Below are 27013 nucleotides of genomic sequence, written 5' to 3' on the forward strand. Positions count from 1 at the left end.
GCTTCTTTATGCAGACCCCCTCTGCCTCATTGGACAGGATATGAAACAATCCATGACCGCTTTCTCACACGTGGGCCACCTAGGGTTCATGGGAACCAGCCATGCCTTTTGGAGTCTGACAGACTCTGGAAGTGCTGGCTGATTCCAGTGCTGGCTCCTTCACTTCTACACTGATGCTGCCCGCCAGCCCTCCTCTTCCAGACGGGCATCTCACTCAGTCCCCTGTGTCCCACAACCTCAGGGACACATATCAGGTTCCCTGTTGTTCTCATTGAAGCCCTGCTCTCTTGACTTCTGAAGGGGGGGACTCCTCTCACCCCTCCCCTGGAAGTAGGCCTCATACACAATAATCCAACAATTCACTCCTAAAAAAATCTCTCTTTCTGCCCTTCCATGTGGATGAAAGTTCTAAGAGTTGATTAATGGGTCCTCAACCACCTTTTTTTTTTTTTTCCTTTTTCCCACCAATTCTTCAGGGTGGTCTGTTCCCAGCTCACTTTGGTATCTTATATCTGTCAACTTTAGATCTCAGCCAAAACTTCCATTTGAGCATTCTGTCACGTGTATGACCCTTAAGTTCATTCATCCCATAGACATTCCCTGAGTGCACGATACACCAGATGCTGAGTCTGGTGGTGGGAATAATTATAACAGTTCCTGTCTTAAGGAGCTCAGAGTCTAGTCAGGGAGGCTGGTGTGCTAACAAAAAATTGTGGTGCCATGTCATAAGTGCTATGATAGATGGTAGCACAAGTTGCTGTGGGAGCAAATAATTCAGTCTAGGTGGGAGGTAGGCCACAGGGATGAGTCAGAAAAAACCTCCTCAGTGGAGTCAATACCTGAACTAAGTTTAATGTTGAAATCTATACTTTTTAAAGAAACCCCTCTTTTTAAACCTTTAAAATCTCTAAGCTGGTGATCTCTGAGCTCTCTGCAGCTGGTGTTTGTTTCTCAATAATTAATTAATTTTATTTTATTTTTGAAGTTTATTTGTTTTAAGAGAAAGAGAGAGAGTGCATGTGCGCAAGCAGGAGGGGGGCAGAGACAGAGGGAGAGAGAGAATCCCAAGCAAGTTCTGCGCTGTCGGCCCAGAGCCCACGCGGGGCTTGAGCTCACAAACTGTGACCTAAGCCGAAATCAGGAGCCGGATGCTTAACCGACTGAGTCACCCAGGCGTCCCCCTCACTAATTTATTTTAAAAACAGGCAAAGGTAATGTGAAGAAGGGAAGAAAGCCCTGGTGTGTACCATTTGTCCACACAACTGTTTCCCTGGGAAAGGAAAGGACATTTATGGAGCACCCTTTATAATACAAATTTCCCTGGGTCCCACCCATGAAGGCAGTTCTGGAATGTCCTCTCAAGTCCAAGGCTCGAGGTCAACCAAGAGGAGTATTTCCTGAGGGCATTTTCAGGATTCCAAAGAGCAAGAGGAGGCAGAATCCACTCTGGAAGGACTGCAGAGCACTACTCTGAAAGAAGTGAGGACAGAACAAGAGAGTTGGCAATGGAGATTGCTGAGGCCATCTTCACAAGATACGGGGCTTACTTTAAAGGAACCAGAACTTAGTCTATGAAGGAAAATACGGAGTGAGCGGAGCTCTTAAAATATCCTTGTGGAGTGGAATGGCAGCAGTCTCACTAAAATGTGTTTAAATGTTTGTCCTTCCACAAAATGGCCCCAGATTGTCCTTTTTAAGTTCTTCTAATCATGGTTTCCTTTTCAGTAATTTTTCGTAATTTAGAAAATCTCCCCCTTTCTTATGACTGCCATTTTCTTTTGTCATCACTGTGCTTGCTGACCTCAGCATCTCTTATTTCCTAGTCGGCCCTTTTAAATCCATTGAGGATTTATCTAGATAACCAGATAACTCTCAGAATGTTCATGTCATCCTTGGGGAAGAGTTGGTAGAGCATCCTAGCCAGGGTAGAAGACATACATGTAAGTGATTAGCAGATGAAAAAGTATCAACTTTCCTAACCCTCAAATAACTACAGAGAAGAAGTTTATCTACTTCTAACAAAGTGTTTATCACACTCTATTTTGATCGCAGTAAATGTCTCTTCCATTCTCTGGTGAGCTCCTTGATTAAAAGGCCCATGCGATCTTCATATCTGTTTCCTGTGCATGTTGAATGCTGCGCTTGGTACATAGAAGGGGCTTGGTTTATTTTATGAATATTCTAGGTGCTGAGTAAGCAGTAAGTAGACAGAGCTCCTGGCCTCATGTGGCTTGCATTCTGGTTAGGGCAAGGAGTGGGAGGGAAGATAAGGTGTACATAAAGCGGTAAGTACATGGCATACCAGAAACGAATCAGTGGTAAATAAAATATATAATACAATAATTTATATAAATGTAAATAAATGCATAGAAATAATATATAAATTATTTCTTCCCCTGCTACTATGTAAGTTCCCCCAGGACAAAGGGTATGTCACGTGCAAATCTAGCACAATGCCTGGTACATAGTGAGTAATTAATAGATATGTGGAATAAGAAGTTGTACGTACGTTACCCCAGAATCACTATATCCTCAACAATAAGAGTTCCATAACTGTTCCTAAGGCAGGCCTATTTGAGGAGATGTGTCATGCCATTGCCTGCCGTCTCCCTGGTCGAGTCTGTTGGACTCCAGAGTTTGGGTTCATTCCATTCCCCCTAACTTTTCTATCACCTTACCAGCGTTGGGAGACTGCCCAAGGAAACCTAACCCTCTCATTCCTGTAATGGAGCCCACAAAAGCCGTGGTTGATCTTGATGCTGCACATATCAGCCACGTCCACCTACCCACTGCAATTCACCGTCTGCCCAGTTGCCCCATTGTAAAGACAAGAATGTCCTGAAGTCATATTCCAGAGTTCAAGTAAATTAGACTCAGCCCACAGGCCTCACATCTGTGCTCACAGTGTTAAAGAGTGCTGGAAAAAACAGCTGACAATGAACTGAAGAGGTCTTTTTTTTGTTTTTTTTTTTAGTCATTTATTTATTTTGAGAGAGAGAGAGCAGGCGAGGGGCAGAGAGAAAGAATCCCAAGCAGGGTTCATACTGCCAGTGTGGAGCCCGACATGGGGCTCGAACCCATGAACCGTGAGAACATGACCTGAACTAAAATCAAGAGTCAGACGGTTAACCTACTGAGCCACCCAGGAGTCCCTGAACTGAAGAAGTCTTAAACATGTTATCCTGAAGAGCAGGTGCAAAGTGGGTTCCATTCAGTTATTGTTATCTTGAGTTTAAGTAAACAGTGTACTTAGTCGCTAATTATATTGCCTTCTTAAGCCCTCCTCTCCAGGTAATGAGAAGGGAAAATAATTTCCTGCTCTCTGCAGGTGGTCTTAAAGGTGCTTTGCCTTTTGGGGTTGGTTATGCCCAGAAGCCTTCAGTACTCAGTCATTTATTAAGCCCAGTCTGTTTGGTCATAGATTTAACTTTTAATGTTCATTGGGTTTTATTCTCACCACCAAAGAGAAGTTGGAAAAAAAAAAAAAAAAGGACCAACTGAATATCCTAAGGGGGAGTGGTATCTAATTAGAATGTTCTTGCACATGACAAATCACTTTGATTTTAGCTTGCCAACTCAGCTCTTTTTTTTCCATTTGACAGGAGGCAATGTCTAGAATGAGCAAAGTTGGGAAAGTCGTGTTTCCCAGACTTGAGGATAAAAGGTAAGTTTGTATTTTTTATATGCACAATACTGAGGAATGAGGCCATAAAAGGATAAGTAACTGGAGAGCTAGAATAAACCTTGGGGGCTTCTAATCCATTTCTTTCATTTAATAGTTGACACAACTGAGTCCCAAAGAGGTGAAGTTACTTTGTTACCTAAAGTCACAGAGCAAGGTAGGGCCAGACCAGTGGGTCAAATACAGACTTCTGAACTCTCAGACCACTAATCTTTTCCCTATGTCATTAGCTGCAAGTCTGGTCTTTTGTTCTAAAATGGGGGATCTCTTACATCTTCCATTAAAGGACACAGTAGCATCTGTCTGTCCTTCCACCCTTTGCATCTCTTGGCATTGGGGACTACAACATGACCTTGGTCAGTATTTTAACCCCAATTCACAAAATACTACTTTACTGAGCTCCTGCTATAGGCAGCACATTATGCTAATTTGCCTGTGGCCAGGGTTTAGAGGGGAATAAGACATAATCTTCTGTATGCACATAGATCATTTCAGAACGAAAGGAGAGGTTCTACAATAGAAGTATTACCAGGTGACAAAGTAATCCAAGGAAGAAAGGAATGTGACCCTGTAGGGGTGAGAGAAAGCTTTTGAGAGGAGACAAAGTCTACACTGTCTTTAATGCTTGAAAGAAATGGTCTCACAGACCAAGACAGGAAAGGACATTTCTCAGTGGAGGGAATAACATGTGCAAAGTTATAAAGGTGGGAACAGCTTGCTATATTTAGATAACCATAAACAACATAGAATTCTGAAATACAAACTGTGAGATGGAGAGTGGCAGGAAGTCCAGTAGGCGAGAGGGGGATGTGGAGGGGGTCATCTCATAAGGAGCTTTGAGGCCGTGATGGAAACCTCATCCTATGGGCAGACTGGGGATACTGAACTTCAGGCAGCGGTAGGACCTAGCCAGACGCAGATTTTAGAAAGATCCCTGTCAGAGAGTGAATAAGAGGACCCAAGGGTAAAAGCAGAGAGGCCACACGGACGTCTTTTCCATCTGGGTGACAGATGAAAAACACCTATATTAAGTCATTGGCACTGAGTTTAAAAATGGAAGGATAGGGGTGCCTGGCTGGCTCAGTTTGAGAACATGCGAGTCTTGATCTTGGGGTCATGAGTTTGAGCCCCACGTTGGGTGTACAGATTACCTAAAAAATAAGATCTTTCTCAAAAAAATAAAACAATGAAAATGGAAGACAGTTGTCCAAGTGGCTTTTATAATTTTAGGGATGTATTTGAAGTTAAGCATAAAAGCAAATCCCACCTCTGTAACAGGCAAAGGTGCTGATCCCACCGAAGAAGCATGATCAGTATTTAACAAAGTTGGAAATGTCCATGGAAAAAGCAATCCAGTTCCTTTTAATTTTCTTAAAGCAGGTTTCCCCATGGAGTTGGATTGTTAACCCTCCTAATATAAAGCCCTCCCTGAATTCTGGAGTCAGAGAGGCAGGCCATTTTACATGGGGGAGCTCAAGTCAGGAGCATTGAGAGGTCTGAGTCCCCACTGGCCTTGGAAGTCATCGGCTAGCAGCTTCCTCCTTTTGTAGAAAGATTCTTGTTCTTCATCTCTGCTCTGACCCTCCCAAGACATTTGAGGGAAGTCTATTTTTAAGTTCTTTCAGTAAATCCACATGTTCTTTTGAAAAGCATCCTTAGCTTGTCAGCTGGGAGCCCTCCTCTGGGGAGGCAGCACATGTGGTGCTCTAGCACCATCTACAGGCAGCCCAAGGTTTGCAAGTAGAAAGCTAACACTTCCTTATGAAAGACTTCAGCATCTCCTCAGTACCTCAAGTCACATTACTATCTGTACGAGACCTTTACTTAGGTTTGTGCCCCACAGAAGCCACTGACTGAGTGTGGGGAGAATGAGAAGAGAGGAAATTCAGCTGATTTTAAAATTTAGGACCACAGAGAGCATAATCTAGTGACTCTGCTTCAATATGCTTTTTTCAGAAAGATCCTCAATCTCATCCCTCTACCCAGACCAAATTTATCTGTAAACGTAGTCACTTAAAAGTGCCCTGGGGAAAAAAAAAAAACCCGTGCTTCAAAGAGAAGGATCAACAGAGTAAACAGGAAATCTGCAAAATAGGAGAAAATATTTGTGTATCATATATCTAATAAAGGATTAATACATAGAATATACAGAGTACTCTTAAGACTCAACAACAATAGGGGCGCCTGGATGGCTCAGTCGGTTAAGCGTCCGACTTCAGTTCAGGTCATGATCTCGCGGTTCATGGGTTCAAGCCCTGCCTTGGGCTCTGTGCTGACAGCTCAGAGCCTGGAGCCTACTTCACAGTCTGTGTCTCCTTCTCTCTGCCCCTCCCCCATTCACGCTGTGTCTCTGTCTCTCAAAAAAATGAATGAACGTTAAAAAAAATTAAAAAAAAAAAGACTCAACAACAACAACAACCCAAATCAAAAGTGGGCACCGATCGTGAGTAGATATCCCTCTAAAGATTACATACAAATGGCCAATAAGCACATGAGGAGATGTTCAACATTGCTAATAATTAGGGAAATGCAAATCAAAACCTACAGTGAGATACCACCTTACACCCATTAGGATGATTACCATGAAAAAAGAGAAAATAACAAGTGTCAACAAGGATACGGAGAAATTGGATCCCTTGTACACCATTGGGAGAAGCATGACACGATGCAGCCACTGTGGTGGTTCCTCAAAAGCTAAAAATAGAATTACCATATGATCCAGAAATTCCACTTCTGGGTATGTACCCAAAAGGACTGAAATCAGCATCTCAAACAGAAATTTCTACTCACATGCTCATAGCAGCATTGTTCACAGTGGCTAAAATGCGGAAGCAACCCATGTAGCCAGTGGCGGGTGAATGGCTAAAGAAAAGTACATACATACAGTGGAATATTATTCAGCCCTAAAAAGGAAGGACATTTTGACACATGCCACAACATGTGTCAGTCCCACTTACAGATAAAGAGATTTAGACACAAATGGATTAAACGACTTACCCAGGGTCACAACATGGATGAACCTTGAGGGCATGATGCTAAGTGAAAAAAGCCAGTCACAAAAGGACAAATATTATAGGGTTCCACTTATATGAAGTACATAGAGTCAAATTCATAGAGAAAGTGGAATGGTGGTTGCCATGGGCTGCAGGAAGGGGGAGAAGGAGGAGTTGGTGTTTCATGGGCACAGAGTTTTACTTTTGCAAGCTGAAGACAGCTGTGGATGGAATGGTGATGGTTGCACAGCAGTGTGAGTGTATTTAATGCCACTGCGGTGTATACTTAAAAATGGCTAAATTTCATGTTATGTGTATTTTACAATAAAACATTTTTTGAGAAAAGGAAAAAGCACGGGGGGAAAATGTGCCTTGGACCTCAGCTTCCCATGTGTAAAAAAAGGAAAAATATAGTCTATCCATCTTTTGGTGTTCCAGGATAATGGAAGGATATAAGAACAACATTAATCCCTACTTGTGAACACTTGACAGCTCACAGAATATTTCATGTCTAAAATTCAGTCAATCTGTGATGGAGGTACGGCTATCATCCCTCTTACGGCAGGGAAACGGAGACACCATTTAAAGAAGTTGTCCAGGGGCACCTGGGTGGCTTGGTTGGCTGAGTGTCTGACTCTTAATTTTGGCTCAGGTCATGATCCCAGGGTCATGGGATCAAGCCCTACATCAGGCTCTGCACTGAGCATGGAGTTTGCTTAAGATTCTCTCTCTCTTTCTCTCTGCCCCTTTCCCCGCTCACGCTCTTTTTCTCTCTCTCTAAAATAACAAAAAGAAAAAATTTTTTTAAAGTTGCCCAAAGTCACCCAGACTTCTCTGCCTGTGAAGCCAATACTTCTTCCACTGGGCAAAGAATAAGACCAATGAACAGAGTTGCTGCAAAGTTGTCAGGATTAAAATTGAAAATCTTCAGGGCACCTGGGTGGTTCAGTTGGTTAAGTGTCCGACTTTGGCTCAGGTAATGATCTCATGGTTCATGAGTTTGAACCCCACGTCGGGCTCTCTGCTGTCGGTGCAGAGCCCACGTGGGATCCTCTGTCCCCCTCTCTCTCTCTGCCCCTCCCCTGCTCAGACTCTCTCTCAAAAATAAATATTTAAAAAACAAAATAAAAAATAAAAATTGAAAATCTTCAAGTATATGAGAAGGTTATTGACCCAAACTCCCTTCGAACAGTTTTGATATTCAAGAATGGAGATATCCATCTCATATAATATAAGAAGTATTTAATGGTAAATTGTCATAGAGTATTGTTAGAAGGAGAAAACTTCTGTCCCCAAAATCATTCTATGATTAATAAATTTCGAGGCTCATAGAATGGGTTTTAGTAGAATCTACTTAGTGCAAGAGTGTTGATAATGTTGGAATATTAATTTTTTTTTAATGTAGTAACCATAATTGGCACTGATAACCCTAAGATCCGGACACTATTCTCAGTGTTTTTCATTCATTGCTTCATTTAATTCACCTAACAGCTCTATTGAGGTAGATTCTATAATTATTCCCATTTACAGATAAAGAAATTTAGATACAAATTGATTAAGGAACTTACCCAGGGTCACACATGGCTTGCTAGATTCTGGAATGTTCTGGAAAGAACTCTTCTGGAAGGAGTTCTCAGGAAAGAAGTCCTCTGGAAGGAAGTTGGCTTCCTCAATCCCATGTCAACCCCACCTCATGTCAGCCCCTCCCAACCAAGAGGAGTAAGGACAAAGTTACAAGTGTTCAAGTATAATTTGTCTTAGCTGCTATTATCTCTTTCAAAATCAGGCTGCCTCGTGGCTAACACCACATTCTAACAGGTCCAGGGATAACAAGTCTACCAGGACCCAGATGGAGAGGAGGATGGGAGGGCAAGATCCACCCAGGGATGCCTGGACGGCAGGGCACAACTAGAGGGAAGGCCTTAGTGACATTTTCACAGGATTGTACTCCCAGATAAAGCAGTCTGCAAAGGAAATGTAGGTGTGGAATCCACAAAGGGTGATGAGAATGTTCAGTCTCTTCTCTTTTCGGGCTGTGGTTTTTAAACCAGTCATCAAACCTGGGGCTAGTCATAAATGAAATATTTATGAAAGCTGGGAGTGAGAAGGGGCCTATGTTGAGCCTAAGCCTCTTAGTATGTTATAGTGGAGGCTGTGAAGTCAGACAGACCTCAGTCTGCATTCCAGCCTTGCCAGTCTTTAGCTGTCCTACTTTAGATACGCCTCTCTGAGCAAATGTCTTCCCTTCTACAATGAGGATAATAACACCCCACGTAGGTTAGGGATAATAGCGATGAATCATGCTGATCCATTGCTCAGGATGCTAGAAGCATTCACAAAATGGGAGACGTCTGCATGACCATAAGGGATATATTCCTGTTCTTCTGAACATAAGGGGAAGCTGCATCGCGGTTCTGTCTGAGATCATTCAGCATATTCATTTTTCTCCCACAGATACTATGACAAGAAATACCAAGTATTCCTGAAGCTGGTTGAGCACCAGAAGGAATATGCAGCAATCATGAAAGGAGACTGAGCAGAGCGTGCAGGTGCCAGTGCCAGAAGGTTCTGCATCACTACATCAGGGAATTCTGTCTTATCTTATATTCAAGACCCTTTTGGTATCACTCTATCATTTCTGTATCGTCTCTTAATAAAGGCAACCGAGACGTGTGCAACCAGAACTAGAGTCTTCCATCCCAAAATACCACCATGATGTAGTTAGCAGTTTGTGCAGACACTACCATAAAGACAGAAGTTTTCCATAAGGTTATAGGGTCTCCCATGGGACGAGACCTTGGAGCCCATTCAGCCCAGGGAAAGCTTGCACTGGTTGAGTCACTGTCAGCCATCAAATGAAAGACTTGCATTGCTTTAGGTATGACAGCTAATGTTTATTTTATAGGGTGGCTGAAAGCCTATTATTAACGTCTTATTTGGAAATAATTTCAAACTTACAGAAAAGTTGCAAGAATAGGAATTATGCAAGGAACACCCATGCATCTTTTACCTCTAATATATTCACCCCATTGGCTTTACCAATTGTACGTTCTTTCCACACACATATTTATACATGTATATGTACATACACACACGTGAATTTTTGAGTCATTTGAGAGTGAATTTCCTTAGACTTTTGATATAGCACTTTTATTTAATTTTCACTCATATTCCAGTTTTGTCAACAACTCAGTGTCCTTTATGGCATCCCCCCCCCCCCCGCCCCTCCTGTGTAGGATCCAATCTAGAGTCAGATACTGCATTTCATGACAGAATCCTCATCTTGCAATTACCATGTTAAAAATAGGTACTGGTAGGAATCATCAGTGGATCCAGGAGGGAATTTTAACAAGTGGCAGGATGTATGCGTGGTCTTAAAATGTCTCCTCCCAGATTGTTTAGTACTTACAAGAGGAGAAACAACATTAACTATACAGGGAAGAAATGGGACAGCATCTTGATTGGGGGATGAAAATGAACTTCATATGGGTAGATGGACATCACGTGCCTCTAGATGTGCTAGCCTGAGGTCACAGCATCAGTCTGGCTGGGAATGCATAGCCTGAATCTAATCATAAAAAAACATCAGACAAACCCAAAATGGGCAGCATTCTATTTTTTAATGGACTATATTCTTCAAAAATGCCTGTGTCATAAAGACAAAGAAAGGCTGTGTAAAGTTTCCAGATTAAAGGAAACTAAAAAAAAACATAAAGACTATAAAAGCTTTCGATGGAGACAAGTATTTGAAGAAAAAAAAAAAAGAAGGTTGATACCATAACACATGCATAAACACACATAGACATACACATTTGTACATATACACACTCACACACAACATTCCAGACCCAAGAGTAACCACTAATGTTGGCTCTAGAGCCGCCATAATTCAGTTGAGTTTGGATAGAGGACACGTAGACTTCAGCAGGTAGGGAAGAAAAGTCACTACAGGTCAGTCCATAAACATCATTTTATTTTTTTTAATTTAAATCCAAGTTAGTTGACACGCAGTGTAATAATGGTTTCAGGAGTAGAATTTAGTGATTCATCACTTTCATGTAACACCCAGTGCTCATCCCAACAAGTGCCCTCCTTAATACCCATCATCCATTTTAGCTCATCCACCCACCCACCTCCCTTCCAGCAACCCTCAGTTTGTTCTCTGTATTTAAGAGTCTCTTATGGTTTGCCTCCCTCTCTGTTTTTATCTTATTTTTCCTTCCCTTCCCTTATGTTCATCTGTTGTGTTTCTTAAATTCCACATGCGAGTGAAATCATATGATATCTGTCTTTGTCTGACTGACTCATTTCTTTTAGCATAATACATTCTAGTTCCCCCCATGTTGTTGCAAATGGCAGGGTTTGATCACCAAGTAATACTCCATTGTATATGTATGCCACATCTTTATCCATTCCGTCAGTCGATGGATATTGCGCTCTTTCCACAATTTGGCTATTGTTGACAGTGCTGCTCTAAAGATTGTTTACAGGGGCATGTGCCCCTTTGAATTAGCATCTTTGTATCTTTTGGATAAATACCTAGTAGTGCAATTTCTGGGTCATAGGGTAGCTCTATTTTTAATTTTTTTGAGGAACCTCCATACTGTTTTCCAGAGTGGCTGCACCAGTTTGCATTCCCACCAGCAAGGCAAAAGAATTCCCCTTTCTCCACATCCTCGCCAACATCTGCTGTTTCCTGAGTTGTTCATTTTAGCCATTCTGACAGGTGTGAGGGGATGTCACATGGTTTGATTTGTATTTCCCTGATGATGAGTGATGTTGAGCATTTTCTGTTTGTGAGCCATCTGGGTGTCTTCTTTGGCAAAGTGTCTATTCATGCCTTCTACCCATGTCTTCACTGGGTTATTTGTTTTTTGGCTATTGAGTTTGGTAAGTTCTTTCTAGACTTTGGATACTAACTCTTTATCTGATATGCCATTTGCAAGTATCTTCTCCATTCCATCAGTGGCCTTTTAATTTTGTTGATTGTTCCCTTCACTGTGCAGATGCTTTTATCTTGATGAGGTCCCAATAGTTTGTTTTTGCTTTTGTTTTCCTTGCCTTCCGAGACATGTCTAGTAAGAAGTTCCTGTGGCTGCGGTTAAAGAGGTTGTTGCCTATTTTCTCCTCTAGGATTATGATGGTTTCCTGTTCAACATTTAGGGCTTTCATCCATTTTGAGTTTATTTTTGTGTATGGTGTAAGAAAGTGGTCCAGGTCCATTCTTCTGCATGTCTCTGTCCAGTTTTCCCAACACCATTTTGCTAAAGAGACTGTCTTTTTTTCCACTGGATATTTTTTTTCCTGCTTTGCCAAAGATTAGTTGGCCATACATTTGTGGGTGCATTTCTGGGTTCTCTATTCTTTTCATTGATCTATGTGTTTGTTTTTGTGCCAGTATCATACTGTCTTAATGATTACAGCTTTGTAATATGGCTTGAAGTCCAGAATTGTGATGCCTCCCACTTTGCTTTCCTTCTTCAACATTTCTTTGACTGTACAGGGTCTTTTCTGGTTCCATACACATTTTAGAATTGTTTGTTCTAGCTCTGCAAAGAATGCTGCTGGTATTTTGAAAGGGATTGCATTGAATGTGTAGATTGCTTTGGGGACTATCAACATTTTAACAATATTTGTTCTTCCTGTCCATGAACAGGGAATGTTTTTCCATTTCTTTATGTCTTTTTCAGTTTCTTTCATAAGCTTTCTTAGTTTTCAGCATATAGATCTTTCACCTCTGGTTAGGTTTATTCCTAGTTATTTTATGATTTTTGGTGCAATTGTAAATGGGATCTATTCCTTGATTTCTCTTTCTGCTGCTTCATTATTGGTGTATAGAAATGCAACTGATTTGTAGACATTGATTTTATATCCTGCGACTTTTCTGAATTCACATATCAATCCTCGCAGTTTTTTTGTGGAGTCTTTCAGGTTTTCCATATAGAATATCATGTCGTCTGCGAAGAGTGAAAATTTCATTTCTTCCTTGCCAATGATCTTCCTTTGCCAATCATTCTTCCTTGCCTTTTATTTCTTTTGGTTGCCTGATTGCTGAGGTTAGGACTTCCAGTCCGTCAACAAACATCTTGAAGTTCTTACTCTGTGCCAGGTACTGTGCAAAGCACTCAAGCACAGGGGTAAATAAAGTATGGCCCAGATCTCCCCATTTAATGAGAGATATAGACAAGTGACTACAATGTAAGAGGTACTGCAATAAAAAGGGCACCTGCTGGAGCAGCTGGGTGGCTCAGTCGGTTAAGTGCCTGACTTCACTCTGGTCACGATCTTACACTTCATGGGTTTGAGCCCCGCCTCGGGCTCTGTGCTGGCAGCTCGGAGCCTGAAGCCTGCTCTGGATTCTGTGCCTCCCTTTCTGTGCCCCTCACCCACTCACACTCTGTCTTTCTCTCTCTCAAAAATAAACATTAAAAAAAGGGGGGAAGGGGCACCTGCTGCCGTGGAGTGCATCAAACACCCGGAAAAGGAAGAAGCAGCAGAGGGTTGACAGGATGGAAAGGAACATGGTATAATGGCTTTGAGCCCTGGCTCGGGATTCTGGGCCTGGCTTTCCCTCTTATTAGCTGTGTCACTGGAGAAAGACCCTTAACCTTCCTAAGCTTCAGTTTCCTTATTTTCAAAATGCAGATATTCATAGTACCTACTTTCCAGGATTACATAAGGATTAAATGAGATGATATATGTAAAGCACTTAGGTTAACTGCCTGGACCATGCCTATTTTTTTGCAGGGCCTGGTACCTAGAAATTGCTCAGAATATTATAAAAATTACCGAATAGGATGACCCTACCCACTTGTGAAGGCCAGCTCTACAGTGGCATTCAATGCTATCCAAAGGATATTGACATCTTGGACATGGTCCAGGTTGAAGGTGGGTATGTGTGTCCAGTCAAGCAGCAGGAGCAAGTCCAGCTCATTCAGCTCGCTAGACCCCAGCCAGCACTTGGGCCAGAGATGAGAAGGATTGGGGAGTTGGGCTCAGCACATCAGAGGAAAAATCGGGTACAGAAGGACCCAGGCATGATGTCAGAACCACATCCGGACAGGCTTAAACTGGTAAAGCGGATCAGCACTGACTCAGAAACAAGGGCAGGCCTGGGCCTGCTCTGGCAAAGCAGAGGTGCTGTGCAGGGTAGGAACACGGAGGAAGGGGAATGAAGAATTTTCCTCTATGTTCTCTCTAGTCCTTAACTACAGTGCTGAGAGGCAGACAGCACTAACCTCACATTCCAGCTGAGAAAGTAAGGCTCAGAAAGGATGAGCAGCTTGTCCGGAGTCCCCCAGGTGATAGAGCTGGCATTCAAATTCAGATTCGTCCTGATGGAGAGCTTCGGGGGTCACCCCCTTATCATAGCTGTAGAGGAATTCTGCCCCAGCACCTGCTCTTTAGTGACAGTGCTCATGCTGTGAGTGTCCCATGCTCTCAAGCAACTGCTCTCCCACTCAAACATGACCTGGGGTTCCCCATGCTTTATAGAAAAAGGAAAACACACACGGATGAGGCAAGGATCATGGGAACCCTAGGAATCCGCTGGCATCTCAACAGTGAGGGACAGCTTGATAGAAAAGCTGAAAGATCTTGGGCAAGATTCTTCAACGTTTATTTATTTTTTGGGACAGAGAGAGACAGAGCATGAACGGGGGAGGGGCAGAGAGAGAGGGAGACACAGAATCGGAAACAGGCTCCAGGCTCTGAGCCATCAGCCCAGAGCCTGACGCGGGGCTCGAACTCACGGACCGCGAGATCGTGACCTGGCTGAAGTCGGACGCTTAACCGACTGCGCCACCCAGGCGCCCCAAGATTCTTAACCCCTAGGCCTCAGTTCTCTCCATGAGTCAATACGATAATCCTGCTACCTACCTTTTAGGGTTAGTGGTAAGGAATCAGAAAACTATGTGTAAAGTTCCTAGCACAGAGCCTGGCAGTAACAGGCACTCCACAAATATTGTTTCTACAGTGTTCTCTTTGGGCCACCTGGCCAGAGGGTTAATTCCTAAGAAAATTCTGGTTCCTACTATAAAGCCAGTGTTTTAGGAAAATGTAAATGTCTGTGTGTGTGGATTTCTATAACCATATGTAGCTTGAAAACAAAAATTTTAATGGCTCCAATACTCACCTTCTTGCACTGGGAAAGGAGGCTTTATTTAATGCACACATGTAAAGTATAAGTACATTTTGCTTTCATGAAGAAAAATTACAGCGTGGCCAGAATGGTTTGTGGGATTTTTGTTTTGTTTTGTTGCCTACCGAAACCTTTTCTTTCAAGTTGAAGCCAGCCTTGCTTAACGAATCATTTTGCTGAGGAACACATTATAGGTTTTTAGTTTTGACCCCAAATACTTGCCATATGTGAAGAACATAAATGGGGCTTTCAAAGGAGCCCAAGAGAACAAAAGTGGGGAAAGGGAAGTGGGGAATAAAAGACAAGAATGGCAACATGCAGGGTTGCCATAACCCTCAGATGCGACGCCAGTGTTTGCTGGTCCACATGAGGCATATGGGAGGGATGCCCTCTCTTAGGGAGACCCAGACAGGGCATTGGCCTTTATATTCAGAGCATAGTTGATGTGGTTGCCAGTTGCACTGGGAACAAGAGGGATACAGGGGTATAAGTTCCAAAGGGAGCAGTAAAAATAAGAAAGAAAAGAAAAGGAAAGGGAAGGGAAGGGAAGGGAAGGGAAGGGAAGGGAAGGGAAGAAAAAAAAAAGAAAGAAAAAGAAAAAAAGAAAAGAAAAGAGAAGAAAAGAAAAAAGAAAATAAAAAGGAAAAGAAAAGAAAAGAAAAAAAGGACATCCTGGAAACTCCCACTGAATCATCAGGTGAAGGTAAGAAGCTGAAACATTAACATGAGCTGCCCTTTCTCACACACCTGAGGATAACCAAGTTATTGGGGCTTATGTGTCCCCCTGCACTGGCCTGTGAGCTCCTCTTTGGGCACCAACCCTCTTAGGACCTTGTTCTCTGCACCTAAACAGTTCCTGGCATGTGTGGTGCTCGATAAATGAATAAATGCATAAACACAAGCTGTTTGTCTGCACAGAGGTGACTGGTAGAACTAAAAATGTCTCAGAAGTACCTCACTTGGGGGTCAGTCTATGATAACGTGTGAATGTGCCTTTATTTAGGTAATGTCGAAGACTTTAAAATGTGCCATGGTCAGTAAGGGTTAAGAAAGTCCTGCCTGATACCTAACGACTTGCTTTTTAGTTTTTTATCACACACACATACGAATAGCTGCACACCTTCGTTTTGGATTGTAGCTCAAGCTTAGAAACCTTTTGCAAATTTTCAGCGTTGTTACACACCATTTCCCGTAGGGTCCCTTAGGGGAAGCCAATTGCGTCCTAGTTTAGAAATGCCCATTGTTCAGCGGGGCCACAGTACACATGCTTTCAAAATTCAAGGGCATAGTTACAAATAATTACCATCAAAGGATTTAAAATGAAGGACATTGTCGCTAAATAAGAAACTAATGACTGAGCAGAGCTGTGTAATGTAATTATACTTAAGATGGGCCTTCTGATGAATCACAGAGGAATCTTTGTGCTGCCTTGTGTCTCCATAAACGCACTTAACTGCTATTGACAGTAATAGGAGGGAGTCAAATATAAAAAGCTTTTTTTTTCCTTTTCCAGTTTCTAGAGGGAGTTAGAAAGAAAAAGTACATTTTTAAAAAGGATGCTTTGCCCAGTACCTCTGAATACTTGACGATTATATGAAATTATTAAACGAAAGCCACTTAAATGAAAACCAAGCCCACTGCTAATAAATTCAGGTTTCTCTATCATTAACAACCCCCTGAATCTTATGGTCAGTTTCCATTCTGCACAGCAAATCTCTTAAACTTACATATTAAGTGTTTCTATGAACCTAATTTTTATTTACTTAATTCATGCCTGAAGCCTTCATTAGAAGTGTTTTCTTATTAAAATCGGGGGTGAGCCTGGCTCCCTGCTGTACAATTTTAACACATTTGAAAGAGAAAATGTTTTATTGATTAATATCTGATACTTAGGCAAAGCCAACAGTGATGCCTTCCCTTTGAATATTTCTTGATGGTTTTCATCTTGATTGCGCATACATCATCCCAGCTACTCCTCATAATAAATTGGGTGAGGGAGGCCTAAGAGGGAGTACAATCCCACTCTACAAGACACAAAAACCATGGCTCCAAGAGTATAAGCAACTGGCCTAAGATTGTGTAGCTGAAACACGGAGGCGGTACCACTACACTGCCTCTCCCTAAATAAATTCAATTAGCTTATTTGTGCAACAGAGGATGATTCATTAGTTTGCTAATTGCTCTCTCCTCCATGGTTCCCTTCTTTAGCAGATGTATAAATATCTAGGAGGCCCCTTCTGATGCTCATTGGTTGATGAACGTACTGTGTTATTTCTGTTGGCAAGCACAGTGGTAAAGTGAGAAGGCCTTGAGCCATGGAGTCACTGAGTTCTTCAGATCACTGCTTCACTACTTACTAATTGACATGGTATGTGAACTCACGCAAGCCAGTTAACCTCTGAGTCTCTGTGTCATATCCTAGAAAGTGGGAGAAAAGAAAATCTGCCTCATGGCTGATGTGAGGAATAAACGGGATGATGTTTTGAAGTGCCTGGCACCGTGCCTGATGTAAAATAGAAGTGCAACAAGTATGAATTTTTCTCCTCATCCAATCCATTTTTATATTATCAAGTTTCCAGAAGCGTTGCTTCTGGTCAAGTTGAACAACTGGTTCGTTTTCTGTGGGTAAATCTTCTGTGTTCTGTCATCAACCACCAACTATTATTGAGCTCTTACTATGTCAGGAGATCTGGAATAGTCCCTGTGGACGCACAATGGGGCCAGCATCAGGTTCAAGAGAGGGGACAGTCATCCAAAGAGATTTCACAGAAATTTTGAACCAGGTGGCCAATGAGCACCAGAGTTGATAGGCATGACAAGAGGTCCAAGGATGCCAGTAACATAGGTCTGTCTGGAAAGGCTCATCTAGAAATGGTGAAAGCTGACATCTGTCCAGCCTTGCCTTTCTGTGATCTGCAAAGCTATAGGTACTAAAAGTCTTCTGCCTGAAGATTCAGCTCTGCTCCACCTTTGAGGTAACCCATGCTGAGGCAGGCCATATATATCCAGTTCAGACCGGCCCTACCTCCCATGGCCCGTGGGTCTGGAATTCATCTTTTTGCCATTGGCTAACTGGGCACCTGGAGCCTCACCAAATCATAGGCTTCTCCCCTAAAATATAAATACATGTTTGTCTAATCTGGCACAATCCCTTGAAATTGTGCAATTATCTTTTGCTGGTCACAAAGCAACATAAGTGTTGACTCTTCTCACATGGTTCACTACGTTATTCCTAAACCATTTGTCAAAGACCGTGCCTCACATTACATTTCATTCCACCTGTAATCCTCCTGTACTCAGGCCTTGTTTACTTATTCTCTCTTTTCTGCCCTCACTACTTCCTTCAAATTTGACTTCTGAAACTCTCGTTGGCTTTCCTTCAACCATAGGTTGGTTAAAGTCTCCTTCCTGCTTCCCTGACCTAAAATCATCTTTCCCATCCAACTTGGCTCCAGAAAATCCTGTCTCTAAGTTAAGCCATATGGAAAGCTTATCTCCCTGCACTTAGCAAATAGAAACCAAGGCTGAGTGTCTCATTGGCCCTCCAGTTTTCCTCTTTGGGCTAGTGTCCTGCCTTGAATTTTAGGCTGCTTGGATAGAGTCCAGATACGTTACCTAACATTTAGCAAATGCCAAATCCAGTTCCCTGTAATTCTCTAGCCACCAACCTAGGCCTTACTTTTGCCCAGACAAACTTCCCAGAAAGGATCTAAGGTACTCAGGTATACTTTCTGACTAGACACTTCTATTGCTATGCCAACCATTCTGATGTGAGTAATAGCAATTGACGGTGTTCTGTTTCCTATTCCTGGCCCCCTTATAACCAGTTGTGTTCAATGAGCTGTGAGAAATGGTGGGTGTTATTCCTAGACCAAGTTTTCTTGTCATCAGTGCACAAATCCCCAGAGCTTTCTTTTCTGCTACAGTACAACTCACAGTTTTCCAGATGGGGATTCTCCCTCAGCCTGGGGTCCAGAATGAGGATGACTGGTACGCAACTAGCCAACAATGAACATGTAGCTTGAGTGAGGCATAAAGTTTTGTTGTGGAAAACACTGAGATTTTAAGGTTGTTTCTTACCTCAGCATAATCTATCCTTACTGATACACTCCGTACTGTTTGAGCCACACTGACCCATATGAGGCTGACTTTGCCATGATCAGAACAGCAGGCTCAGTCTTGCGTAGGGAAAGACTTATTGCTCAATTAATCCCCTTGGTCTGTGCTCTGAACAACCAACCCATCATGCTTCCTTTTCAAGCATGCCCTGAATGCTCAATCTCCCAGGAAATCAGCGGGACACCCTCTTACCTTACTCCAAGCCGGGATTTCCCAATAGCAGCTTACATGATGTTTATTTCCTTTATAAGAAATATAGAGACTGGCCGTCATCAAGTCAACTTGCAGATTCAATCACTGCATCAAAGATCCAAGTGCTTTTTCCTTCTCTTCCCCTAGCCTTGACCTAAAGTGCGTGACTTTCTGATTGCAAGATGCTGCAACCTTTAGAGGCATCTATTTTTCAGGTAACAGCATCCAAGGCCTAATAAGACCTTCTCTGTATGCCATCTTTTTTCCCCTTAGGTCTCACTAGCCAGATTGTGCATTGCTGCCATTAGGGACTGCCAAGACTGGCCTGGAGACCTCATGATGCACCGAGACTGGGCTTGCTGCTATTCCAGTGAAATCAGGTTCTGTCATAACAGGTTTTCCTTGGGAGAAAAGAGCCATGGTCAACTAAGTTTGGGACACAGTGAGTTAAACAGGCTTTGTTATTACACACTATCTTAGAATAGTCTTTTGATATGCTATGTACCCTGTGAATCTCCAAGGGAGAGACAAAGTTAAAGTTGTGAAGCATATATCCCAGACTTATTCCATCAAAGTCTTGTACAGAGCATCTCATTGTACTCATATAGAACCACCCCAGTAATTTGGACCCTAATTAACCAAGAGTTCATAATGTTTTGACCAGAATTGTATGAATGTTTTCTTTCATGTTAACTGTGACTGGGAGGTTTATTCAGCAAATTAATGGCTACTAAATGAAATTTGGTTGTTTTACCTAATTATAGAAACAAAATGCTATTCACTACTTTACTATGTCAGTTTACTATATTCACTGCTTTATCAAATAATGTCTTCCAAATGAATGTTACTAATTATCAATGTCTATGCTAGTCATTAAAAATAGGCTCAAAGAAGACTTCAATTTAGAAACACATTTTAAGAAGTCTTTCAGTTAAATTATCCTTTCAGTTAAATTAAATTGTGGCTCTAGGAACGCCCGAGTGGCTCAGTCGGTTAGGTGTCTGACTTCGGCTCAGGTCATCATCTCACGGTTTGTGGGTTCAAGCCCCGCATTGGGCTCTGTGCTGACAGCTCAGAGCCTAGAGCCTGCTTCAGATTCTGTGGCTCCCTCTCTTTCTTCCCCTCCCCCACTCATTTTCTGTCTCTCTCTCTCTCTCTGTTTCAAAAATAAACAAACATTAAAAAAAAAAATTGTGGGTCTAAAAGCACCGTAGATCAAACCATTGGGATAGCAAGTGTCAACTACTAATGATCCTGCATTTCTTTCTGATTTTTTCAAAGCTAGTATTTCCATTTATTCCAACTTTTAAGTCTTCCTCCCCTCTATTATATACTGCATGTAGAAAACTCCCTACCCACATATGGCAGGCTGAAAACATCTCCTTCATCCTTCTTACATCCCCTCCCTGCTCACTCTAACCCCAAACCACATAGGCACACGGACAGCACCGACCACCTTAACATTATGTTTAAGTCTTCGGCCAAAAAGAGTCAAACATTCTCTCTCCCCTTGAGACTAAGCAAATATCAGAGGATAATAGATCTAACATTGGCTGTTTTGTGACGCATGGAGTTTTTAATACTAAATTCCATGAGTTGGATTAAAGGTATTGCTGGTTAAATCCCAACGTTGTATAGAAATTTTAATATCACCCTTTTGACAATATGCTTCTAAGATTTTAGGTGGTTATACTTTAATGATTTTAAAAGACATTTTGGCATATGCTACAAGATAAAAACTTGTTACAATTAGAAAAGATTTCAGGAAACCATAAAGAGTTATGCTAATAGCAAACACATGTTTATCTTTTGTGCAAATGTGCATTTTCCTTTTTGACATCTACGTAGTAATTTTTAAAGTATGATTTCAGAAACATATGGCTTGGCTGTTCCACACAGGTGTTATAGGGTGCCGCAGAACATATTGTGCTTATAGATATTCAAGCATATGCTTCAGTCCTACTCTTCTTACAACAAAGACTTCATAGACTTCCTGCTATTTATGTCAGGAACATGCATTTGGCCTTGATATCACCTGTTCTTTTTAATACAGGGGCTTACCAGGAAATTTCTGGGAGGTTATAAAATCTACAGGAAATAAATACAATGTTGACTTTGTCTTAAAGGTGATTGAGTTGGTAAGGAAGTGGTTAAAAAAATCCTTTATGCCTATAAATGTAGCATGAGATAACAATGTGTTCCCCTTTCAAACCTTGCCTTATTATTTTCCTCTCCCCACAACCCTTTTGCATTTATATAAAAACTTAACTCGGTGTTTTAAAAATCATTAGTTCTCAGACTATACTTTCATCACAACCTTCATTTTCAAGAATATGACAGTCCATCTACCAATAAGAATAAGTAATAATAATAGTAGCTGACATTGGCTAAGTGCTATCAGGTCATATTAAGACAACACTAGAGTCAACATGAAGTGTTTTCCACTGGCCAAAGATAGGACAATTTTTGCATGAAAAGAGTTAATGATTACAATGGATTAACATATATATATCAAAAATATGAACATCCATGAGTGGTCCCTAAATATAAACATGACTTAATTTATACTTCGCTCTAGACAACTGCAACATACGGTACCTAGGATTATATTTATGCAAATATATTCGGCCAAATCCTTCCACCCTGGACCTGAATCTAGGGTGATACCAAACTTTAATTACTGGTTTTAGGGAAACAGAGGTCCATGTTTCTCACCAAAGAGGAAGAAGAATGGATAGTCTTCTCACATTTGTAGAGTACACAGGATCGTAAGAATGTTACCTTCATTAGGGTTCTCTAGAGAAGCAGAGCCAATAGTATATATAGATGTAGACAAAGATATATTCATATATATACATATACATGTATATAGACATGCATACATAAATGTATATGTATATATAAAGATACGTATTGTAAGGAATTGGCTTACATAATTATGGAGGCTGTGAAGTCCCACAATCTGCTCTCTGCCAGCTGGAGACTCAGGAAATTTCATGATATATTCTAGATTGAGGACCAAGAGAGCCCAGGGGGAGAGCAAGAGAAAGCAATGCCCCAGCTCACTCAGTCCAACAGGGATCAAATTCTGCCTCTGCCTTTTTTTGTTGTATTCAGGCCCTTAAGAGATTAGATGATGCCCACCCACATTGAGAGGGCAATCTGCTTTACTCAGTCTACAGATCCATTCTCATCCAAAAACACCCGCTCAGACACACCAGGAAATAATGTTTAACCAAATTATCTGGGCATCCCATGGCCCTGTTAAGTTGACACATAAATTAACCATCATATCATGCAAATTCAGATCCACGGTTCCTCTGTTCTAGTGATTTTTCACTCCCTGATGCATATTAGAATTCCCTAGTGAGCTTGGACTCCACCTCCAGAGACTTTGAGTGAATTGCTCTGTGACATGGCCTATCATTGTTATGCTTGAAAAAAACTCCTGAAGCAATTCTGAAGTGTAGCTGGCGTTAAGAACCATTGCAGTCTAACTATGGATCCAACCCATGCTGTCTCCGGAAGGGGGCTGGAATAAGAGAGAATATCCTTCGGGAAATATACTTAAAAACACCATCACCAACAGTAACAAGCCACTAAATGCCAGACATAGCATATCAGACAGTATCACTTACTTAGCCCTCTAAAAAAACACTGCAAGAGACATACTATTATCTGTCTTTTTACAGATAAATACGCTGAAGCACAAAGTTAAATAAGTGACCCATGGTCACAGAGCTAGTAAATAGTGAGGCCAAGATTCAGACCAGGTCTGCATGAATGCAAAACCCATTTTTCACAACATCACACTTCAGATACATTTTCTTTCTGACTCTTAGCTAAAAATGATCTGCTGTCTAGACTCTGCAGATAACTGCTCAGTATCAGCCTGTGGTGATAAAGATGTTCATTATTCTTCATCAAATAGCCACCTGTGAGGAAGTGAATACTGCTAGATTTATTTTTATAGGTTATGGAAGAAGGCATTTATGATTGTGACTTATTTGGGAATATAGCATAAGATTACTGGTTCTTCAGAATCATTAAATGGTAGCATTTTAAATACATGGTACCTCATGGTCATGTTTTAAAATCAAGTATACATTTTAGGGGCACCTGGGTGGCTCAGTCAGTTAAGTGTCTGACTCTTGATTTCAGCTCAAGTCATGATCTCACAGTTCGTGGGTTTGAGCCCCACAAGGGACTTTGTGCTGACACTGTGGAGAAGCCTGCTTGGGATTCTCTCTCCCTTTCTCCTGCCCCTCTCTGCTCTCACTCGTTCACGTTCTCTGTCAAAAGAAATAAACCAACATTTAAAAAATAAAAGTAAAGTATACATTTTAAGTACAGTAGTCAATATTTGATAGACATAAACTATTACTTTCAATAGGGAATCTAGAATTTCTATATAGGGATCTCATAGGGGGCTCAATATGGTGGAAAGGAGAGCCTAGCAGGCTTGTCCTAAACCTATTTTTGCAGAGCCTTCTCCATAAGAATGAGAAAATGTCACATGTTCAGATCAAAGAATTGAGGGGGAAAGCTGGTGGAAGTTGTAGAGAAGCTAAAGCTCCCTCACCCTAGAAAAACTTGTCACTGCTGCTGTCCCTTAGACAGGCGAGGATGTTTATTAACCATCTGATTGGGGTTTACACTATAAGCTGTAGTGTGTCTTTATAATTGAACGTTTTTACTATTCCTCTCCTCCTTTAAAAGAAATCTCTTGGATTTCCCATACATGTTCACATCTTCCACTCTAAGAGTCTAGGTTTGTTTGTTTGTTTTAATTTTTTTAAGTATTTATTTTATTTTTGAGAGAGAGAAAGAGAGCAAGCAGGGGAGGGGCATAGAGAAAGTGAGACGGGATCTGAAGCAGGCTCCATGCTAACAGCAGAGAGCCCGATGTGGGGCTCGAACTCACAAATGGTGAGATCAAGCCGAAGTCGGATGCTTAACCACCTGAGTCACCCAGGCGCCCCTCTCAGAGTCCAATTACACCTGACAGCCTCCGAGCCAACTGTTTGCTTCTGTCCCTCTTTCCTTTACTCAAGCCTGACTATGGCTGCCAGCCTCATCACCAGCTCTCCCATCCTGTCTTTCATTTGGTTTCCTATTTTCAAGGATAAAATAAAGTAAAGGGAAGACCATGGTGAGGTCCTAAATGGGGTTGTACAAGGAGAGTCCTTCATCAAAGTGGTGGATGTATGAGAAGCTGGAAGACAATGCCAGAATGATGTCCTGGGAGAGACACCAAGGTTCAGGGTAGGATAGCTGGCCAACCCACGTCTTATCCCCAAGAGCTAGGTGAGGAATAGATGGGAGAGATGAAGGTCCAAATAAGGAGGACTGAGAGCAAGGGACTCAAGTGGAGCGTGGCTGAAATGAATACCAGAGACAAAATGCTGGTGATAGTAGCATTTTGTTTTGTATGGAGACCCAGCCTGAATAAGCCAGATTTTACAGAACTTAGGATGGTATGGATACCCCTGGTTTGGCTCCAATTCCCTGGCATACTTCTGAGCAGGGGAGGCTCTTCAGCCCACATAACCCGTGATGGACCTGTCACTGGATCTGTTGTTGTGTCTGGGATTCTGAAACCCCCCCCACCCCCTCCATCAAATTTGTTAGTTCTGTGTGGGACTGCCCAGAAGGCCGTGGTGTGTGGGTAATCCTAAACAGGCTGTCACCAGTACCTCCTTCTAAACTTCAAAATATCCTGAAGCCCAGGCAAGTTCATAGCACACTGACTATGTAATTGATGCTTAGGGACACAACCAGTATCTGTCTGTGGTAGCCCTGGAAAACCTTCTCCAGGGTTCCAGTCGGTCTGGAAAACGGGGAGTTGCATCATGCCTTTTGTTGCTGTCAGAATCTAAGCAGAACATGGAAGCCACCTGAGCGTTCCTAAGAGGGATTTCAAAACCGGGAATAAGCTACGTAGGTAGTAGAGGAACTGAGAGCCAACTAGAAGACAGTGAGGCAACCCAGAGAATAATTACAGAAGGAAGCTGCTAAGACCCTAGACCAGAGGGACAGAAGAAAAGGTGGTGTTACTGGCCCTTGGCCAAAAGCTGAGACCGTGGCAGGACTGTTTGTAGCAGAGATGTGGCTGCTGCTAGAATTGCTGCCCAAGACTGAGAGGGAAGGAGAGAAAACCTCTGGCCTCTCCCTTACTCTCCAGTCTCCCACCAGTGTGTCCCCTTGGTCACATTCAGCTGAAACCAGCTGAAGTAGGAGGCTGAGAAGTGCAGCGTGCACGGGTCAGACCCCTGCAAACACGCAGCAGAGCGGGGAAGAGTGGAGAACTTAAGGAAGGGCGGTGTGCCCAGAGAGGCTAACTGCTCCTCTTTGTTGGCCAATCAGACACACTTCCGTGTCAACTTTGCTCCGTGCTTCGCTGCCCACAGCTTAGCCTTACGCTTCTTGCCATCCTGATGCCAACCATCTACGGTGCCTCACGGAGCCCCATTCCATTCATCCTACTCCATCCCCTGAACCTCTTCTCCAAACTCTTTCTGATGTCGAGGGAACTGTGACTCACTCTTAGCCGAACAAAAACAAAAAGGAAAACCTCCCATCATTCATTCTCTCAGTCAGTGTTGATACATTAAATGGGAATTACGTCAGTGATAACTTGCACTGCTGTACATCTTTTACACATATTACATTTTTTTAGTGTGTACTTATTTTTGAGGCAGAGAGAGACAGAGCATGAGCGGGGGAGGGGCAGAGAGAGAGAGGGAGACACAGAATCTGAGGCAGGCTCCAGGCTCTGAGCCATCAGCACAGAGCCCAACGCGGGGTTCGAACTCATCAATCGCGAGATCCTGACCTGAGCGGAAGTCGGACACCCAACCGACTGAGCCACCCAGGCGCCCCCATGTTTTACGCATATTAAGGCCTCCGACTCTCCAACCACTTTGCATTCTTTTTTAGATGAAAAAGCTGAGACATGGAATGCTTACAAAACTTGCTGACAGCAAGACCCACCAGTGTTAGAGCCAGGAATCAAACACGCAGCCAGGCCCCAGAACCCAAAGTTTTATCCAGCCCGCACCCCTGTTCTCGAAATGGGCATACAGTGGTGATCACGACAGGAGACTCCTGCTAACGGAGCAGATGTTTTTAAAATACATTTTTTTGAAACAGTTTTGAAATAATTTTAGTTTGCAGGAGAGTTGTAGACAATACAGAAATTTCCCTCTTTGTCCCCTAGTGCTAATATCTTACACAACCATAACATATTTATCACTACTAAGCAATCCACATTGGTGCAATACTATTAACTGTGTTGTAATAGACAATATCATGATCGCATCTGGTCTCTTGCAGTCTGTGACAGTTTCTCAGGTCATGTTTTACATGACCTTGACACCTTTGAAAATTCATGGTCAGGTATTTTGTAGGAAGTCCCTTGGCATGGGTTTGTCTGGTATTTTCTCCTAATAGGCTGGTGTTATAGATTTTTTGGATGGGTTAAAGGGTGGAGCGTCTTTTTCATCACATCATGTCAAGGATGCATGCTATAAATGTGATTTATCACTGGTGATACTAACCTTAATCTCTTAGTTGAGGGACTGCATGTCAGATTTCTTGACTGTAAAGTTCCTATATTTGTGTTTTCATACTCTGTTAGTTAGAAGTGAGTGACTAAATCTAGCCCACATTCAAGGGGAGAGGAATACAGTTCTACCTCCTGGAGGTGCATTTATTTTCTGTAATTGTCCTGTAAGAAACATTTGTTCCTCCTCTGATTATTTACTCGGTCCTTTATATCAGTATGAATTCATGGATGTTGATTTTATTCTTTAAGTTATAATCCAATAGTCATTACTTCTTTTCTGGTTCAAACCATCCCAGCTTTGGTCTTTGGGAGTTCTTGCA

At 42.2% G+C, this 27013-nt stretch overlaps 1 protein-coding gene across 16 annotated transcripts in view; it reads left to right on the forward strand.

Annotated features, from left to right (window-relative positions):
- The window catches only part of FGGY (FGGY carbohydrate kinase domain containing), a 447559-nt gene that overhangs the window by 407230 nt on the left and 13316 nt on the right, over positions 1-27013 (forward strand). For 14 of the 16 annotated variants that reach the window (XM_015072330.3, XM_015072337.3, XM_027059043.2 and 11 more), the window contains 2 exons: positions 3603-3664; positions 9130-9353. In XM_015072330.3, the coding sequence (XP_014927816.1) occupies positions 3603-3664; positions 9130-9211 (144 nt within the window). In that variant the 3' untranslated portion in view covers positions 9212-9353. Of the gene's footprint in view, positions 1-3602; positions 3665-9129; positions 9354-13422; positions 13564-19399; positions 19569-27013 lie in introns of those variants that run through there. The other 2 variants (XR_008294918.1, XR_008294919.1) reach the window with 1 other exon arrangement.

The sequence above is a fragment of the Acinonyx jubatus genome, chromosome C1 (assembly GCF_027475565.1).
Source record: "Acinonyx jubatus isolate Ajub_Pintada_27869175 chromosome C1, VMU_Ajub_asm_v1.0, whole genome shotgun sequence".
Taxonomy (NCBI): domain Eukaryota; kingdom Metazoa; phylum Chordata; class Mammalia; order Carnivora; family Felidae; genus Acinonyx; species Acinonyx jubatus.